Source organism: Lygodium microphyllum, chromosome 10 (genome assembly GCF_053477565.2).
Source record: "Lygodium microphyllum isolate KBCC chromosome 10, Lygodium_microphyllum_v1.1.10, whole genome shotgun sequence".
In the NCBI taxonomy this organism is placed as follows: Eukaryota; Viridiplantae; Streptophyta; class Polypodiopsida; order Schizaeales; family Lygodiaceae; genus Lygodium; species Lygodium microphyllum.
The window spans coordinates 79,973,171-79,993,623 of NC_141144.1; the positions used below are offsets into that span (position 1 = coordinate 79,973,171).

A 20,453-nucleotide genomic window follows, 5' to 3' on the forward strand; every position below is an offset into this window, starting at 1 on the left:
TCTTGACACCATGCCTTCCAGATGTGCCATCCAGTAAGACTCCCTATGATCTTCCATACCTCAGAGTGGTCTGCTGCGGGCTCCAGTACCAGGCGGATGGATAGAGCCTCCAAGCAGACCGTTGCGCACGACCCAGCCTCAATGATGAAGATTGTGTCTTGCAACCCAGTCTCATACAAAAGGTGACAGCCCTGGCTAACTGCCTATGAGTAGAAAGCTCCCCATGAGATACATCCAAGGCTGGGTGCTATACGACGGAGAATGCAGCATGCTCCTCTCCGCATGAACTGTGCCGCCTCACATGACCAAAGATAGTGCTTTGGAGTTTCCAGAGGCAATTGTGGGCAGTGTTTACAATCTCCATCCTTCTGCGTTTGGGCTAACCAACTCTCCACCTCCAGGCCTCTACGTGCCAACAGCCATAAGAAATATGCCACCTTGGTCCAAGAGTCCTTAGAACCGTGTGACCTGGCCCAAAGAAAATTCTGCACTAGACGGCGAAGGTGAACTACAGAAGACGAGGAAAAGCACCAACACAAGGCAATGTACTAGGCCATCGCTAGGAGGACCTGGTTAACCACCAGGGCTCGACTTGCTAGGGAAAGGCGAGTAGTACTCCAGTAGATCAGCTTCCGCCACATAGAGTCGAGGGCTGGAAGAAATTGCTGGGCAGGAGTGATATCGAGTCCCACCTCCAGTCCATGCTAGAGTCCAGGGCTGTAAGGAAGCCAACCGACTTTCGCCGGTTGATTTTCGCTCCCGTTGCAGTGCAAAACACCTCAAGAGCTAGTCTCACTCTCTCCAGCATTAGCTCATCATCCTCTATGTAGAGTGTTGTATCATTTGCATACTTTGAGTCTAGCAGCTTCGTCTCCTCTCTCACCGAAAGTCAGAGGCCACGCAACCCGCTCAGACATGACGTAAGGAAGTAAGACATCGCCTCTACAAAGAGTAGGAAGAGGTACGGGGCTAGAGGGCAACCCTGTCGGACTGATCTCTCCAACCGAAACTCCTCCCCTCGCCTACCACCTATGAGAATCCTGCTAGTAGCCAATCTGTAAAGTGCGAAGACCCCGCGGATCCATGCTTGGGGCAAGCTCAACCTCACCATGGTGCCCTCTAAGAAGTCCCAATCAACCTTGTCATAGGCTTTCTCGAAATCCAAGAGTAGTACCACCGATCCCTGACCATTGTGTTGGGCCCACTCTGTCTCCTCAAAGAAGGTGAAGACATTGTCTAGGATGCTCCTATCCTGGACAAAGCTTGTCTGTGTGTCATGAATGATGTCTAAAAGCACAGGGCGGAGTCGCCTGCCAATCATCTTGGCTAGTGCCTTATAGGCCATTGACAACGAGGTGATCAATCTCCACTGGGATAGCGTCCTGAGCTGAAAATCTCCTGGAAGGCTAGTAGTAGGGGGTCCTTCACTACCTCCCAGTAGGTAGTGAAGAAGGCCTTGGAAAGGCCATTCTCTCCCAGGCATTTTTGCCCGTCCTGTGCATGGAAAGCCTCCTCTAGTTCCTTCTCTGTGAAGGGTCTAGAAGGGAGCATCCCATCTCCTCTGTGACGAGGGACGGGATGTGATCCCAGACCTGTTGTCTACATCACTGTCCTTTGGCTAAGGTTGCCTCCTGCTGGAAAAGGCGTTTGTAGTAGTCAATGGCAATCTCCATCACCTCATCTAGGCTAGAGCAAATCCTCCCATACAGATCCCAAAGGCTGCATATCCACTCTCTTGAGATGCGGGGCTGATGCACCTGGAAAAACTCCTTGCACATCGTGTCCGCCTTCCATGCCCAAAAGGCTATTGAGCTGCGGAATGAAAACTCCGAGCGTCTGTCCTCTAGGCCAGCAAAAGCTACCCGTATGCACACCTCCTGTGCGTGGAGGATGGGATCCCCTAGTGCCTCCTATAGGAGTCTCTGCATGGCTGCTAGGTCCCGCCGGAGTGCTCTCTCCTCCTCCTAGCTCTACTGCCTGGCCTGTGGGGTTGCCTCCTGGTAGATACGGCTCGACTCGGCTAAGACCTCTTCAACCTCCTCTACGATCCGGTCCCTCCTACCCCACTCCCTAGTCCAAATCTGCTCAATCGGTCTCTTCACCTCCTCCCTCCTATAGATCAAGTCAGGGATTCGATAGGATCGTGTGTCTAGGGCTGAGGCTGAGGCATCAAGTGTTAAGAGAATCGGGTAGTGACAAAGTGGTGCCTGCCAACTGCCCTACATGCCCTCCGCAAGAGCATCCCCACTCTCCCACATAAAACTTGTCCAACCACTCCACCAAAACTCCACCTAGCCGCCTGTATCCCCAAGAGAAGTCTAGCAACCTCTCCATCCTGTGGAAAGCATGGTCTCTCCAAGCATCGTGTGCTCCTACTACCAGTAGGAAGACCTCCCATGCCTACTGATCCTCCCTAGCCATGCCCTAATAGTTTCTGCCTCTACCCTACTGGTCCTTTAAGGCCTCTGCCCTACTAGTCCTTTAAGGCCTCCAAGTAGTTGAAGTCTCCTCCAACAATCCGGGAGTCCACCTCTGTCAGTGACCGGTGCCCCGTGGGTAGGGGGGCCTGGAGGCCGGTGGCCGCAAGGTGGAGGAGGCGGGGGACAGCGCAAGGGAGGTACCAGGGCGAGGGGGGCAGCGCAAAGGAGACTGGTAGCGAGGGGAGCAACAAGGCGGGGGGGTAACCATGCATTGGGCAGCTTGGGGGAGGCAGCGCGATAGAGAGGATGTCTAGTGGGAGGGAGAGGCACAACTCCGCAGGGAGGGACAGGCGGGGGTAGCGGGGGGGGTGCGATGCCAAGTCAGCAAGGTACATGCACTTCAAGCCTACCTCACGCAAGTCTGCCTCACAACAGGCACATTCCTCATTTTAGGTACACTCCACACAACAAGTACATTCCTGAGTCAATACATTGCTCACAACTGATACATTGTGACCGATCTTGCCTTACGTCACTACATTGCTCATGCCAGATGCGTTGCTCACACTAGGTACATTCGACAAGTCTACTTCATGTCAGTACACGCATCAGGCCATATTCATCCTTGTAACTTTATTGCAACATGTCTACCTCATGCTACACACACACACAGAGCTCTTGCAAGTACACAACAAGCTGAATAGTTATTATAGTTTGTGATGAAAGTACAAGTGATAGGGCTTGAACATGTAGGTTGAGCTATCCACCTACACTTTTGAACCTTATTAAATGCTGAGTGGTGGTTCACACGTAAATACGCACTTTTACACGCAATAATGTGTGTTCACACATGGGGATGAATAAATCTAACAAATTCCCCCTTCGGGTCATGGGTGGCTGAACTCATGACACAAAACATATGGAAAACGGAAAAGGAAAGATCTTACATCTAAGAGGTAGTGTCTAATCCCGTACAATGATTCTGGAAAGGAGATACATAAGTGAGAGAGATGTATCCTAAGGAAGATCATGACATAGTCTTCTGAAAAGCTCAAGGACCCGATATAAGGCATGGTTCAAAAGTGTATGTGTATGGCTTAGACGTTGATCAAAAGACAATGTGACTCAAAGGTACTGGGCACATGACTAGAGTCAAATACATGGATATAGCTTTCAGAATCAACTCAGAGATCATACGATAAGTGATTACAATCCCCCTTGAATATAGCTGCTAATGGAATCGTAAAAGGAAAGTACAAATCTTTTTGGATAAAAATTTAGGTAGAGTACCCTACACAATAAGTGTTTGGAAAGGAATTAACACATGCATTGGCATGGTTAGTGCCCAATTCCAAAACACATTATTTATTTATTTAGGATTTGATTCAAAAAGCATACTGATAGGATTCAATATTGCCAAGAGACAATGATTAAACATATACATTAAGGGCCTTGTTAGAACTAGGTGGCTAATCAGGGTCACTATCTGATAAGGTATTAGCAATGGCATATTGGGCATGTTGCTTATCTTTCTTCTTGTAGCATTGGTCAACAGTGTGGCCAATACACTTGGTAGTATTGAAACTTGGGGCAATTGTTTCTTGGTGTAGAAGGCTACCGATGCTATATCAATATCTTTGTTGCGCCTTTTATTGTCCAAAAGGATGGCAACAATTTCTTCATATTTCATCTCTCGTGCCACCTTGAGATGTCACGATTTCGTGGTATTGTGATTCTTTCATTGGGCTATTAAGAAGTATAGCCTTTTTATCATCATCATCTAGAGGGCTATTAAGAGTGGTCAATTGTCGGTAAAGAAGAATTAATTGATCAGGATGCTGCTTAAGAGTCTCCACAGGATTAGAGGAGAGGCTAAACAATCACATCTTTACAAATAATTTGGAATTGTTAATATCTCCCTCAAATGTGGTTTGAAGGCCATCCCATACCGCTTTTGCCGTTGTTGTAAGATCAAGGTAATGAAGAACGTTGTTAGAGAGGCGAAGCTCGATGATGGCGAGTACACTTCTGTTCTTCTCTAGCCATTCTTGATGAAGTTGTGCATTGCCTTTGCGGGCAGGCATGGCATGTGGGCAGCTTTTAGAGATAGCTGGCATGGCCGCAGATTGGCGACCAAGTTGTCATGGCACTGAATAGGCTGCATAGTGCAAAAGCCAAGCAAATGGCACAACGCTTGGGCGATGGCACAAGCCAAATAGATTGATGTGATAGTTTGTGATGAAAGTACAAGTGATAGGGCCTGAATATATAGGTCGAGGTATCCACCTACACCTTGGACCCTTATTAAATGCTAAGCGGTGTTGAAGGTGTTCACAACTAAACACGCACTTTTACACACAATAATGTGTTCCAACACGGGGATAAATATTTGCCACATTGCCAAGGCTCTAGCAGCCCCTACCAAGGGCGAATGGCGCTAATTGCATAGTAGAGTGGACTGCCTTGAGACACCTCATATCGTCATGCAGTGACCAGACCCTCCAAACCCAAGAGCTATGCGCATGGGTAGCTCTATTGAGCTTAGATGATAGGAGCACAGAGTTCGCTTTTTGGATGCAGAAAGGGGACATCATCTGCAAAGAGGTCTTATAGCTGAACTAGAATTGCACCTGGATGGACCAAAACTACAATTTGTGTGATCAATAAGGAAGAGAGAGATCTTGCCCCTGCGGAGGTGATAGGGCTTGCCATTAACTTCTACAGACATGCTTTGTGCATGATAGAAGTATCCTTGACAACATCTTCAACTTCTTTGAGGTTACAAAGTGGGCCCAATATAGTAGCTAAGAGGGTTGTGGTGCTCCTCTTGGACTTCGAGAAGGCCAATGAGAGGGTCAGTTGGGACTGCTTGGAGCGTACCATGGCATGGCTTGGCTTTTCCCAGCAAGGGATTAGTGGCATCTCTGCGCCTTATAGGTCAGCCAGAAGCCAAGTGATTATATGGGAGGGTGAGTTGTAGAGTTCCAATTGGAACAATCAGTCTTATAGGGCTGTGCCCTAGCTCCCTAACTCTTTTTACTCTTCATGGAGGCAATGTCGTACTTACTCCAATTGAGAGTCAGCGGTCTGAAGGGATTCAAGCTGCCAGTGCGGATAGAGGCAGAGCTGCTGGACTCAAGAGTACGTAGACAACACAACACTCAATGTTGAGGATGATGAGGTGATGTTCTAGAGAGAGAGAGACTGGTGTTGGAGGTGTTCTGCACGGTAGTAGGTGTGAAAATCAATTGGCGTAAGTCGGTCAGTTTTCTTACAGACCCCAACACTAGCACTGATTGGGGAATCCACTTAGGATTCAAGTGGGTGAGCAGGAGGCAGACTGTTAGGTTAGGTACCTTAGATTTTCAGTCAGACTAGATGTCAAAACAGCCCCATAATGGCCCTAAGAGGGATGTATATATTCCTGAACACCTAAAAGAAAGAGACTTGTGGAATATGTTTATTTCCTATATTGATGTCCAAGCAGGCTTGGCAATTTGAACTATTCACTTTTCAGAATGGTTTTTGCACACCATGAAACACCCAGATGCAGATCTTGTGCCATAGTGAAATGCTTGTGTAAGTATAATATCATTTTTTTATTCAAATGGTTTTCAATTAGGCACGATCATGTGTAGAAAATATTCAAAAGATATTCCTTTTGTTGAAGGATTAAAGAAGTTTCCAAATGGACAAGTTTCATGTTTTTATGATCTCATTCTAAACATCTAAGTCAGGTTGGCAATCACCTGCTTTGATTTAAATATAATTTTCTGTACCATAAATACTAAAGTCATAGGTGGTTTGCATATATTTAAATAGATAATAAACATTTTTACAACCTGCAGATCAAAGCTGCTGAAACGTGCTCAGATGTATACAATGTTGTTGGTGAAAATTTCTGGGTGGTGACACCTTGCCATAGTGTAGCTACTGATGGGTAAACCTTAGCATTTGAATACAGTGTCCCCCTTCCTTCTTCCCAGGAAAAAAAACAGTAGCAAAACTGTCTCAAAACAAAATTTAAAAAGATTGTAAATAGCTGATTGCGTATTCATACATGCAGGAAAATACTGGAAGGTACCAGGCTCACCTTGCAAAAGATGTATGTAGTGACCCATCAAACACAATTCCAAATGTTTTCTACAGTATGCATTGACTCCTTTTTGTGTTTGTCTACCAGGGGGGAGAATGGATTTGACTTTTCGATAAGGACACCTGGTACTCCTCCACGATGGGCTGATTATGACCATGAGATGTCAGTTGCTTGGGAGGTTGCCCTCTTAACCTAGCTTCCCATCTGTTTCCCATCCAAATAGATTAGGAGTGACTTATTTTTTAAAAGAAATTGAAGGATGATACAGAAACTATCTCAGCTTCACTCTCATATGCTTCACAATCAGCTTATTATAAACATTTTGTGTTCAATAAAAGTATATACAAGTATCACATACATAATGACAGAACATTTTAGGTGTGCATACAAGTTTCAAACAGGCTGAATACTTGAGGGTATGGCTTGTGAAGTACATACCATTTTGAAGTTCCCTTCAATAGCTATGTACCTGATGTCTCCCCCTCCCTTTGCAAGGTGAAGGGTGTTGAGCTGTTGAAATTTAAGGCCTTAATTAATACTAATTTAGCTCCACAAAAACAGCCCCAAAATGAATCATTTATGAAAAGACTTTAATTTTAACAGTAGAAATGCCTAAAGTCGGCTACATAAGGACATGCTGTGGTCATCTGACTTTGATCCCTCATTCACACATTCAGTGTGCGCTCCATCTCCATCATTCTTCCTCTCCACCAGCTGCTGCCCCTCATCCAACAGGATGCCGCCCATCTTGGTGCTGCCACCCCTGCTGCCAGTGCAAATGTGAGCTGCAGCCAGGCCACTCTTGCTGCTACTGTGGCCTGTTTCCTCTCTCTTCAAGTGGCTGTGTTTTATCCTCTAGCACACTCCAGCTGCTGGTGTCCTGCATTCTCAAATTTCTGCACCCTGCAGTGCCTAGGCAGCAGTCATCTTCATCCTCACCTCCTTGAGTCTTTTCGCCAGGCAGTACATCGCTGTGTTTGGTTGTTCCATCCCTAGAGACTGCTGCCATTTTGACATCCAACCTGTTGCGTCTTCTACATCAGATTTCTTCATCAACGTCAGTGGTTTGCTGCACTTGGGATCTATATTTCGGAGGACAACACTCTTTGACGCTCCCTCAGCTGGCCCCCACGAGAGGCAATGGTTGTTGGATGCTCTCTTCCTTGAGCACCCTTTCAGTTGTATCTCACGCCTTTCATCATTCATTCATATAGCATTAATTTATTCATCAATTTGTTCTTCTACTTTTGTGTTCTTTTTTGTGGTCACTTTGTGTTTGTCGTGTTCATACACTGTGCACTCTGCAAACCCTAGCTTATCTTCACATGGCATCAAAGGCAGTGCTCATATAAAGAGTATTCTGCATGATTATCATGAAAAGCTTGGTTTGCATAAGCACCACACTAACTCATAGTGTCTCAGACACTCCTTGGAAGACCATGGTGTCCACTTAGGCTTCTCCTACTTAAGAGATCATGAGGCAGCAGTATTCTCTCAATGAGTATGACACATCATCTCCCCCTTCTCCACCTAGACCAGATTTTGGGCAGATGATGGATGAGGAGTATATTGAACTTATGCAAAGTTGGTGGCCTGACTACATACCTCAACATATCTCCGTCTTCATTCCACTTCCATGAAGGCACATTATCTCGAGTTGCACACCAATCAATACATTCAACTACTAAGAATGACCTGCTCTTAGATGGGGGAGGATAAACCACTTTCGAGGTGACTCATGGTCCATCATCTTCATCACAGCCAAGCCAAGTGGCAGGTTTGTATAATCCATTTGATGTGTATGAACCAAAACCCTTCTTTGTTGCTCCTTCTATTGTGCCAAAACCAGTTGTAAGTTAGTCCAAAGGCCTAGGCTAGTACAAATAGATGAACTTTAATAAAGGATCTAGATGCATAAAAACACAATGTGTACACCTGATAGTTCTGTTTCATTTAGGCATGCTCATTCTCAAATCCCTCCTGCCCCTTCCTCATCATGTGCATTTAGGTCCTCTTCCTCGGTTCTTTTAGAAGCTTGGGATCAACCTACACTCCTGCACTGTAGGTTTACAATCTTATACAGGCTTCTTCCTGCAGGATATCTTAGATCTATCTTCTCTAGGTCTTAAGTCTTATGTTGTCAGGAATGCCACCTATGCACACCGTACATCCAATGTGTTTGCAAGTGAGTACACATACTTGTCTTGGTGTGACTATGTTAATTTTATTTATTTATTTTTTTGCAAATAAAACGTGGCTAATTATATTACTCAAAAGGCTGATTACAAGGAAGTGCATATGCTCAACAGACTAGCTGGAGCTGATGCAAATCACAAATCCATCATGTATACAGGCCTCTCAAGGAGGTCTGGGGGGGGATGGGGGCAAGAAGCCATGGAGGGGGGGTGTATCACCATCTAGGACTGCCTGCCTGCATCATGAAGAATAGACCATAGCCGCCCCAAGTGAGCAGAAAGTGAAGATGGAGCTCTTGACGAGCTCGAGACTCGCCCTGCACCTGGTCCCAACGGCCGTGGTTGGAGTGGATGATGGAGGTCCAAAGCTCTACCAAAGTTGCATATACTGAAAGGCACTCCTCGCCAAAAACCACCTGACAGTGTGCCTTCCAAATGTGCCATCCTGTAAGACTCCCTGTGATCTCCTATACCTCTAAGCGCTCTGCTGTGGAATCCAATACTTGGCGGCTAGGTAAAGCCTCCAAGCTGACCATTGCACAAGGCCCAACCTTGATGAGAAAAATTCTGTCGTGTATCCCGGAATCATACAAAAGGGTGACGGCCCTAGCTAACTGCCTGCCGGCAAAAAGCCCCCCACGAGATACATCCAAGGCTAGGTGCCACACGGCGGAGAATACAGCAGGCTCCTCTCCACATGAAATGCAGTGCTTTGGAGTTTCCAAGTGCTGCTGTGGGCAGTGCTTGCAACCTCCATCCTGTTGCATCTGAGCCAACCAAATCCCAACAGCCAGACCCCCATGTGCCAAAAGCCAAAGGAAATACAACACCCTCGGCTTCCAACTGTCCCATAGGCGACGCCAAAAAGTCCGACAAAAGGTATCCGTAATGTTGTGCTCCGCCAAGTATCCGCTACACAAAGGCGCCCAATCCATGTCCTCTTGCATCAGTACGTGTTTACCAGTCTTGGCTGTGTACTCCAAGAACCTCAGGACTTCTTGGCGACTGCAGTGGCCAGCCATAGCCACTCTCTTGGGTCCCACTCCAGCTCATCAAGTGGCATGCTCTTCCATATTCAAAGGCGCCACTCCCGAAACTCCTCCCAAGGCACATAAGGGTCTAATCGCCAGGTCTTCCCTTGGAGTCCAACCCGAATCTTCCTTCAAGGAAGGACAACAATCTTCTCATCTTGTTTCCCTCTATCAATAACTAACTGCCCCCCATCCTGCACGGTGAATAAAGTCTCGTAGGGGGCACCACCCACTCTACCTACCACTTGTAAGGGGATACCTGCCGGTGAGAATCTAGCAGCCCACACCTCACCAGGCTCCATTGGCTCTCGAAATGGGGGGTCTAGCCACTCCTGAGGGATCATTGAGTCAATCTCCCTCCTTCTCACCTTAGCTCCTCGCTGACAACTAGATGCTTGCTGCAACACCTCTTGATTCGCCATCCTGTACACCTTCCGCCACATCCTAATAGTATGTGCAGCCTCCCAGCCAACCCACTGGATGTGGGGGCGCTCACCAATTTGTATTCCGTCCTTATCTCTAGCCTGGGGGTTCCAGACCACCGAGTGGCGGTCTATCTCCTCCTGACATCCTGAGGGCCTCTGAACTAGGGCCTTGCAAAGGCCCTGCAAAACTCGAAGTAAGTTGCAGAGGAAGGAAGATTTGGGTGGCATGATTTGGGCAATCGTGAAGATCCATCTCAAGGATGGCCTCCATCCACCGCCAAGCCTCGGTCTGCACTCCTCGAAACCCTCGTGCAAAAGGACTTTCTAGGTCTGCCCACCTGGCGCAAGATCATGGACCACTAGCTTCCCCAAAAGGGCCAAGCTCTAGAACTCTGGGTCGATGATCCCAAGCCCTCCCTCAGACTGATGGTCGCCCACGCTACCTTGGCCCGGGAATCCTTGGAACTGTCTGAGCTAGCCCAGAGAAAATTCCGCACTAGGCGGCAAAGCTGAACCACACAAGACGAGGAGAAGCATCAACAAGAGGTAATGTACCAAGCCGTCGCTAGGATGACCTGGTTGACCACCAAGGCTTGGTCCGCTAAGGAAAGGTGGACTGTGCTCCAATAGGTCAGCTTCGCCTAATAGAGTCGAGAACTGGAAATAACTGTTGGGTAGGAGTGATGTCGAGTCCCACCTGGAACCCTAGATATCGAACGGTCTGTCCCCTGCTCACCCATCTGAACCCCAAGTGGACACCCCACTCCATGCTAGAGTCCGGACCTATAAGAAAACCAACCGACTTTTGCCAGTTGATTTTCGTTCCAGCTACAATTCAAAAAACCTCCAAAGCTAGTCTCACTCTCTCCAACATTAGCTCATCATCCTGTACATAAAGAGCGGTATCATTTGCATACTCTGAGTCCAACAACTCAGTCCCCCCCCTCACCGGAAGTTGAAGGCCACGTAGCCCGCTCACATGTGAGCGGAGGAAGTAGGACATCGCCTCTGCAAAGAGTAAGAAAAGATACAGGGCAAGAGGGCAGCCTTGCCGGAGATAGATCTCTCTAGATGAAACTCCTCCCCCCTCCTGCCACCAATGAGAACCCTGCTAGTGGCCAATCTATAAAGTGCAGAAACCCCATTGATCCATGCCTGAACCTCGCCATGGTGCCCTCTAAGAAGTCCCAATCAACCCTATCATAGGCCTTCTCAAAATCCAGGAGTACTGCCAATCCGTGACCACTGTGCTGAGTCCACTTGGTCACCTCGAAGAAAGGGAAGACATTGTCTAGAATGCTTTTATCATGGAAAAAACCTATCTGGGTGTCATGAATGATGTCTGGAAGCACGGGGCGGAGTCGACTACCGATCATCTTGGCCAGTGCCTTATAGGCCACTGACAACAAGGTGATCGGTCTCCATTGGGACTGCTCCAACTAGTTTCCCCCTTTGGGAAGGGAGACTTTTCTGAAACGCTAGTAGTAGGGGGTCCTTCACCACCTCCCAGTAGGTAGTGAAGAAGGGCTTAGAAAGACCATCCTCTCTCGAGCATTTTTACCCATCCTCTGCATGGAAGGCCTCAACTAGCTCCTTCTCTGTGAAGGGGTCTAGGAGGGAGTGTTCCATCTCCTCTATGACAGGGGACGGAATGCAATCCTAGACCTGTTGTCTATAGTGCTATACTCTGGCTGAGACTGCCTCCTACTGAAAAAGCTATCTGTAGAAGTCAGTGGCAATCTCCATCACCTCATCTGGGCTAGAGCGAATCCTCTTGTACTGATCACGGAGGCTGCGAATCTGATCTCCTAAGGTGCGAGACAGATGCACCTAAAAAAACTCCTTGCACATCATGTCCCCATTCCGCGCCCAGAAGGTTGCTAGGGTACAGAACGAGAACTCAGGGCACCTGTCCTCAAGATCGGCGAGGGCTGCCCTTGCGCTCACCTTCTGCGTGTGGAGAGTGGGATCCCTTGGTGTCGCTTAAAGTAGTCTTTGAGTGGCTGCTAGGTCTCGCCAAAGTGCCCTCTCTTCCCAACACTGCTACTACCTAGCCTGTACGGCTGCCTCTTGGCAAATCCTACTCGACTCGGCTAAGACCTTTGCAACCTCCTCTGCGATCCGGTCCACCTTGGCCCACTCCCTAGTCCAGATTTGCTCAATCTGTCTCCTCACCTCCTCCCTCCTATAGATCGAGTCAGGAATTTGATAGGATCACATGTCAAGGGCTGAAGCGGGAGCATCAAGTGTGAGGAGAACCGGGCAGTGATCAGACAAAGTGGTGCCAGCCAACTGCCCTACCTGGCCTCCTTAAGAGCACCACCACTCTCCCACATAGAACCAGTCTAGCCGCTCCAAAAGAGCTCCGCCCAGCCACCTATATTCCCAAGAGAAGTCCACAACCTCTCCCTCTTGTGAAAAGCTAGGTCTTGCCAAGCATCACATGCTCCTACTGCGAGGAGGAAGACCTCCCATGCCTCCTGCTCCTCCCCTGCCATACCTTGGTAATCTCTACCCCTGCCCTATTGGTCCTCTAAGGCCTCCATGTTAGATATGATCAATGCCCCACCCTCATTAGGTGCTACCAATGATCCATGGTGCTCAAAGTTGTAAGGCCCGCATTATGAGGAGAAGCCAAATGTGAGCCCGGACATTGGTTGAGTCCTGACTTGTATATCAGATGAGGTCTATGTGACCGGATGGCAAAAAGGTGACTGTTGTGGGTCTAATCTTTGGGTTAGACAGAGTGGTTAAGCTGGTAGCAACTCGAGGCGCATTGCATCGAGTTGCGGTGTGGTAAAGGGAATATTCCCTGGAATATTCCCTGTCCGACTAGTGGAGGCTCATATGGTAGGTCGGTCAGCAGGCCGATCTAACGACCTTCGCAGGCTATAAAAGCTAAACCCCTTCGCAGCCATCTCTCACTCATCTTTCACCCAGTCAGAGTTGTTGTTCCAGCTAGCCTTAAGCTCTTCACCTATCTTCTGTCTAGATCGCCATCTAAGCTTCACACGGTGGAAGCACACGGGTGGACAGAGCCATCTTTGTATCAGTTGTTTGAAGTTAAAGAATTTACTGATTCTCCTCTTATCTGTTGTGTACTCTCTATCTCTTTCTCAGATTCTGTTCGCTGCGCCGTGTAATATTTTACATGGTATCAGAGCCCAGGGGGCTCTAGAGATCGGAGAGCGTGCAAGAGGCAAAGGCTTCAACAGCAAAGAGAAACTATGTCGACTTCCAGAAGCGGTGCAAGAGGTGGTGTTGCTATACCGGCTATTCAAACACTGAGGATTCGTCCACCAATCTTCAGCGAAGGCAAGTTAGATGGTACAAACTACACCTTATGGAAGTTCAAAATTACAACTATCCTTGATTTTTATGAGCTTCTGGAGACTGTGCTGGAAACTGACGCAAAACCACAGCCTACCCCCGACCCATCAAATCCTAGTGTGATGATTCCTCCGAATGCAAATCTTCTACGAGCTTGGAAACGAAGGAATGCAGATGCATTGTGTGCCTTAGTTACAAGCTGTTCTAACAGTGTTTTGACTCTGATTCAGCATACAACCAAAGCGTCAGAGGCTTGGAATGTACTAAGGAGTCAATATGAAACACGAAACCAAACAAGGATTCAAAACTTGGAGAATCAACTAGCAGCGGAGAAGTTTGCTGAAGGAGAGACGGTTGAAGCATTCATCACTCGGATTAAGAATCTGCGCGACCAGATGGCTAGCGCTGGGATACAAAAGACTAGCGAAGAGCTAGCTCGGAGGTGTCTTCGGATTTGTCCACAAAAGTTTGATGGACCAGTAACTGCCCTTAATACTCAGGTGAGACCTCAAGCTTTGACTTTTGAGGAGTTTTGTGCATTATTAATGGAGGAGGAGTTGAGGCTGAAAGCCCGAGAAGGAAGCAACAATGGAGATGCTGCATTCTCTGCCAATGCAAAAGGCAAATGTGTTTTCTCCACAAAAAATGATGGTGACAAAAAGAAGAAGGGCGGCAAGAAGAAGTTTCAAGGAGAGTGCTTCTACTGCAAGAAGAAAGGACATGCAATTGCAGATTGTCGTGTCAAGAGGGCAGATGAAAAGAATGGTACCCTTAAAAGTAAAGGGAAAGAGACAGCCAATACGGCTGAAGCAGAGTTGGAATTATTCATGGCGGCCATTGAGGAAGTGTGCTCCTCGGCGCAAGAAGAATCTACCACTGACTCATGGGTATTGGATAGTGGGGCCTCCCGTTACATGACCAACAAGAAAGGTCTATACAGTTCTATGCAGCCTCTACAAAAATCCATCACTGTGACAGTTGGAAATGATGCTAAATGCCTTGCTGCGGGCACAGGTACTATTTCTTTTGTTGCTGCAAATGGTGATGTCAAAAAGCTTTTAAATGTATTGTATGTTCCCGAAATCAGGAGAAATCTCTTATCAGTTGCTGCCATAACTGATCTTGGTCATGAAGTGAGGTTCAAGAAGACAGGTGCAGAAATTATTGATAGTGCTGGCACAATTGTTGGCAAAGGAGAAAGAAGGAACAACCTGTATGAGCTAAGTGCTCTTATAGCCACCGCTGGAGTGGGCACAAGTAAGCTTTGGCATGAAAGGTTTGGACACATCGGATTTGCAGTATTGAAGGAGATGCAAAAGCAAGGTATGGTTGCTTATCTACCTACAATAACTGAATTGAAGGAACCATGTGAAGCTTGTATGATGGGCAAGCAACAAAGAAAGGCATTTCCACAAGAAAGCAAGAATAGAGCACAGCCTCCTCTAGAGTTGGTGCATGCTGACTTGTGTGGTAAGATGCCTACACAGGCCTTGGGGGGGATCTTCTTATTTTATGTTGATTGTCGATGACTACAGTAGGAAGATGTGGATGTACTTCCTTCGTGATAAGGCTCAAGCTTTTGGTAAGTTTAAAGAATGGCTAATACTTGTTGAGAATGAAACAGGGAAAAGTGTGAAGAAATTTAGAACAGATGGTGGTGGTGAGTTCAACTCAAAGGAGTTTGAAGGCTTTTGCAAGAGCAAAGGGATCAAGCGTCAATTGACGACGCCTCACTCACCTCAGCAGAACGGTGTTGTGGAACGCAGGAATCGCACCATTATGGAGATGGCAAGATGCATGCTAAAGGGCAAGGGATTGCCTAACCATTTTTGGGCTGAAGCTGTTAATACTGCAGTCTACATTCTAAATCGGAGCTATACAAAGGCTCTCAATGGAAAAACACCTCATGAGGCTTACACTGGTAAGAAACCATCTGTCTCACATTTCAGAATTTTTGGATGTGAATGTTATGCACATATTCCAGATGAGAAGAGAAACAAGTTACAACCAAAAAGCAGAAAATGTATCTTCTTGGGTTATAGTGATGAGCAGAAGGCTTACAAATTATATGACCAAGAGGCAAAGAAGATCATCGCGAGCCGTGATGTGGTGTTCAAGGAGGAGCCGCATACAGTGGAGGAGGAGAATGCAAGTTCTTCCACTTTATCATCAAGCGAAGAAGTAGTCCACTATGAACCTGTCCCAAGAGCTTTCCCTATCCTTAAGGAGGAGGAAGCATCATCTTCAGATGATGAGGAAAAAGTTCACCAACCTGACATCACCCCACCGGAAAAGCCATTGCCACGCTGGGTGAAGCAGCTCTATGACCACAATAATCCTATGTTTGCATTTGTTGAGGAGAAGGCAGACGGACCAAGGAGGTCTCAGAGAATAGAGGAGCAAAGGAGGGCTTCTGCTCACATAGTCAATATGGCCTTGATGGTTGAGATTATGAGAGAAGTAAAGGAGCCAACTGACTTAGAAGAAGCACTTGCAGATCCATCATGGAAGGCTGCTATGCAGGCGGAGTATGACAGCATAATGAAGAATGACACTTGGGAGCTAGTGGATCGACCAGCAAAGCGGAAGGTTATTGGCACCAAGTGGATCTGGAAGGTAAAGTACAAGGCTGATGATACCTTAGAAAAGTACAAAGCTAGACTGGTTGCCCAAGGATTTTCACAAGTTGAAAGGTTTGATTTTCAAGAGTCATTTGCCCCAACTGCCAGAATGACCACTATTCGCACGGTACTTGCAATGGCTGCCCACAAGAAGTGGCCAGTGTACCAAATGGATGTTAAGTCAGCGTTCTTAAATGGTGACCTCAAGGAGGAGGTGTACGTGGCTCAGCCACCAGGGTTTGAGGCCCCCCATTCTGAGAACAAAGTGTGTAAACTGAAGAAGGCATTGTATGGGCTGAAACAAGCCCCCAGAGCATGGTACCAGCGGATAGATAGGTTCTTTTTAAACCTAAACTTCAAAAGATGTGCCTCAGATGCTAACTTGTATGTTTACAGGGATGGTAAAAAGTCTGTAGTGATTGTCCTATATGTGGACGACCTTCTTATTACAGGTGACTATGAAGATATGATCAACCAAACTCGAAAGTCTTTGAGTTCTGAGTTTGAAATGACAGACTTGGGCTTGCTGCACTATTGTTTGGGGATTGAAGTCTGGCAAGAGCTAGGAAAGATCTTCATCTCTCAGAAGAAGTATGCATGGGAGATCTTGAAGGCATTTGGCATGACCGAGTGCAAGGAGATAGCTACACCTATGGAGGTGAATCAAAGTTATCCGTCGAGGATACATCAGCACTAGCAGACATTGGGAGGTATAGGAGGTTGGTCGGCAGTCTGATCTACTTGTGTAACACCAGACCAGATATCGGTTTTGCTGTTGGTGTTTTGAGCAGGTTCTCAAACAAACCTCATGAGAGTCATTGGAAGGCTGGGATGTGGGTGCTCAGATACTTGAAGAAAACTCTTGACTATGGTATCACATACAGTTTCGGAACTTCTCTTGTGGGGAATTGTGACTCAGATTGGGCAGGAGACATTGATTCCAGGAACTCTGTTTCTGGTTATTGTTTCTCTTTGGGTTCAGGAATTTTCTCTTGGATTAGTAAGAAGCAACCAACAGTGACATTGTCTTCTACCGAAGCAGAGTACAAGGCAGCTTGTTTTGCTGCATGTGAGGCCGTATGGTTGAGAAGGATTCTATGGCATATGGGAGTGCAGGATGAAGAACCAACAGTGCTGAGATGTGACAATCAAAGTTGCATTGCCATTGCCAAAAATCCAGTGTTTCATGCACGCACCAAACATATAGAGATCCAGTATCACTATGTGCGTGATTTGATAGAGGATGGGATAGTGGAACTGGTCTAATGTCCAAGAGAGGAGAATGGAGCAGATATCTTCACCAAAGCACTTACGAAGGATCTGCTTCAAGTTCATCTTCAGAGACTCGGCATTGGGCCGAGGAGATAGTTCACTTATGGGTGGACATTGAGGGGGGGTGTTAGATATGATCAATGCCCCACCCTCATTAGGTGCTACCAATGATCCATGGTGCTCAAAGTTGTAAGGCCCCCATTATGAGGAGAAGCCAAATGTGAGCCCGGACATTGGTTGAGTCCTGACTTGTATATCAGATGAGGTCTATGGTAAAGGGAATATTCCCTGTCCGACTAGTGGAGGCTCATATGGTAGGTCGGTCAGCAGGCCGATCTAACGACCTTCGCGGGCTATAAAAGCTAAACCCCTTCGCAGCCATCTCTCACTCATCTTTCACCCAGTCAGAGTTATTGTTCCAGCTAGCCTTAAGCTCTTCACCTATATTCTGTCTAGATCGCCATCTAAGCTTCACACAGTGGAAGCGCACGGGTGGACAGAGCCATCTTTGTATCAGTTGTTTGAAGTTAAAGAATTTACTGATTCTCCTCTTATCTGTTGTGTACTCTCTATCTCTTTCTCAGATTCTGTTCGCTGTGCCGTATAATATTTTACACTCCAGGTTGTTGAAGTCTCCTCCAACAATCCAAGAGTCCACCTCACGAAGTCTTGCTACAACCTCCATCCAAAACCTGCTGCGTGCCCCAACCTCAGTAGGAGCATAAACACTCAGGACTCCAAGACTCAGAGTCTCCTGAATCCAGTCTGATCCATAGGACCCTCCATGCCAATCGTCCTATGGTCTCGCACACAGGCGGTAAAGCTCGGGCCAATAGAGGTGCATATGCCTCCACTCCTGTCGTGGGCACCAATGGAGTACTCCCAGTAGGTGTGGGAGCTGCTTGGAAGTACCTTCCCCATTCGATGGGTGTAGGAGGGGGTGAGCTTATGCTCTTGAAGAAGTATGATGTCGATCCGTCCGGCAAGGGCAAGGTGCAGCTCCTGCCGAACAATCAATTTCCTGGAACCACGTGCCCCACTGTAGTGTAGGCTGTTCACATTCCAGGATGCTATGTGTAGACTCATGGGGAAACCTGTGACTGACCAAATAGGCATTTTTTCGAATGAAGAAGAGCTATGGGGCATGCGAATGTGCTTGGCCGTAGGCCTGGAGGGAGAACTCCATTCCCCCATGGTGGCTTTTGGGCAGACCATGGGGGTGATAGATGCTCTAGGCAATACAACCAGGGCATCTATCAGCCAGGCTGAGAGGTGTGACTCTGTGCACTAGTAGAAGCGGGCAGCCTGTGGGAGGGGCCACTCGATCACATCCATTGGTGAGCTCCACTAGGTAGGGGCTAATGCTCAAATGTGGGACCTTGGCTCCAACCCACCAGTTAATGTCCATCATGCACCCTAGCCACTGCTTGGAAAAGAGTGCAAATCCTCCTTCACCCATCCACTAGGAGATGTGGTCTGCAACCTAGACCCTCACTTCCTCTATCTATGTCATTGTCTAGTCTCCTGAATGAGAGGTCTAAAAGAAGAAAGCATAGTTTGGTCCATCTAGTGGTGCTAGTAAATGAACCTTGCTGCTCCTTGACTTGCAGACCACGAAGATCCCCACCTTCAGAGGAAGTGGAAACTCACCGCACTCCGCAACTCTCAAATAGCATGGACCATTGCGGAAAAACTCCTGTGGAAGCAATTATGTCTATTGAGGGAAAGTGTGACGAGTGGCTGGGCCAAATAATCCAGTGGCTGTGTGTGCGCGCGTGTGTGTGTGTGTGGGGGGGGGGGGGGGGGGGGGGGACACATGTATTGGGTGAGGATCAGGGGGGTTGGTCGGCGGGGGAGATGGTGGGGAAGAGGAAGAGTGAGGGTTGGTGGGGTGATCAGAAGTATGTGGCGGGTGTGGGGGGGCAGGTGGCCTAGGAGGGAGGGGGGGGGGGGGGGGTTGGGGTAGGATTGGGGGGCGATCCATGAGGTGGGGGTGGGCAAGGGGGCTAGGGGATCTGGAGTGGGGTGGACTGTGACGCTTGAGTGGGTGTTGGGGATGGAGGCCTGTGATCCTGCTAGGTGGGACGGGCAGGGAGCTGCTGTAGGGTGCTCTAACATGGGCCCATCGCTCGCCCTCCTACTCTCTGCTGTCGTGGCTGTGTCTGAGGGGTTGGCTGAGGCCCCCCCTGCCGTCTCCCTCTTTGTCATCGTTGGACCTGTGTAAAACCGTCAACATCCACCTACAGGTCTGCCAGCTGAGCCACCTTGGCTCCGAAACGCGTGCAATCTACTGCCCGATGCCCAAAGTCATGGCATCGGAGGCATTAACCAGGCTGCCCTGTCACAATAACCCGTTGCCTGAAAGAGTGTCTACCTACCTCGATCTCAAGAAAATTAGGTATGCTCTTTGTATCTTCCACAGTCACCTGTACCTTCGGGACTCCTGCGGCTGTCACTACATCCACGGAGGAGGGAGGAAGAACTGTGTTGAAAAGCCGCCCAAAGTCCTCCACTAACTGACGATACTCTACCACCAGTCTGGGGAATAGAAGGATGATCAGGTATTTAGGAAACTTGTGGACGTGAAGTCCTCCATTGGGAAGCCACTATACCAAGGAACCATATAGATGACCCCCTTCGTGGAGGCATAAGGTGAGCTATCCACGAGGTGGGGGTGGGCAAGGGGGCTAGGGGATCTGGAGTGGGGTGGACTGTGACGCTTGAGTGGGTGTTGGGGATGGAGGCCTGTGATCCTGCTAGGTGGGACAGGCAGGGAGCTGCTGTAGGGTGCTCTAACATGGGCCCATCGCTTGCCCTCCTACTCTCTGCTGTCGTGGCTGTGTCTGAGGGGTTGGCTGAGGCCCCCCCTGCCGTCTCCCTCTTTGTCATCGTTGGACCTGTGTAAAACCGTCAACATCCACCTACAGGTCTGCCAGCTGAGCCACCTTGGCTCCGAAACGCGTGCAATCTGCTGCCTGATGCCCAAAGTCATGGCATCGGAGGCATTAACCAGGCTGCCCTGTCACAATAACCCGTTGCCTGAAAGAGTGTCTACCTACCTCG

The 20,453-nt window shown here is 48.0% G+C and overlaps 1 protein-coding gene across 2 annotated transcripts in view; it reads left to right on the top strand.

The window, feature by feature from the left end:
• SRFR1 (Tetratricopeptide repeat (TPR)-like superfamily protein) overlaps positions 1–20,453 on the top strand; it is a 154,997-nt gene that overhangs the window by 115,457 nt on the left and 19,087 nt on the right. For both annotated transcript variants that reach the window (XM_087686474.1, XM_087686475.1), the window contains exons 19-21: positions 6,269–6,360; positions 6,487–6,525; positions 6,604–6,694. In XM_087686474.1, the coding sequence (XP_087542600.1) occupies positions 6,269–6,360; positions 6,487–6,525; positions 6,604–6,694 (222 nt within the window). The remainder of the gene's footprint in view (positions 1–6,268; positions 6,361–6,486; positions 6,526–6,603; positions 6,695–20,453) is intronic.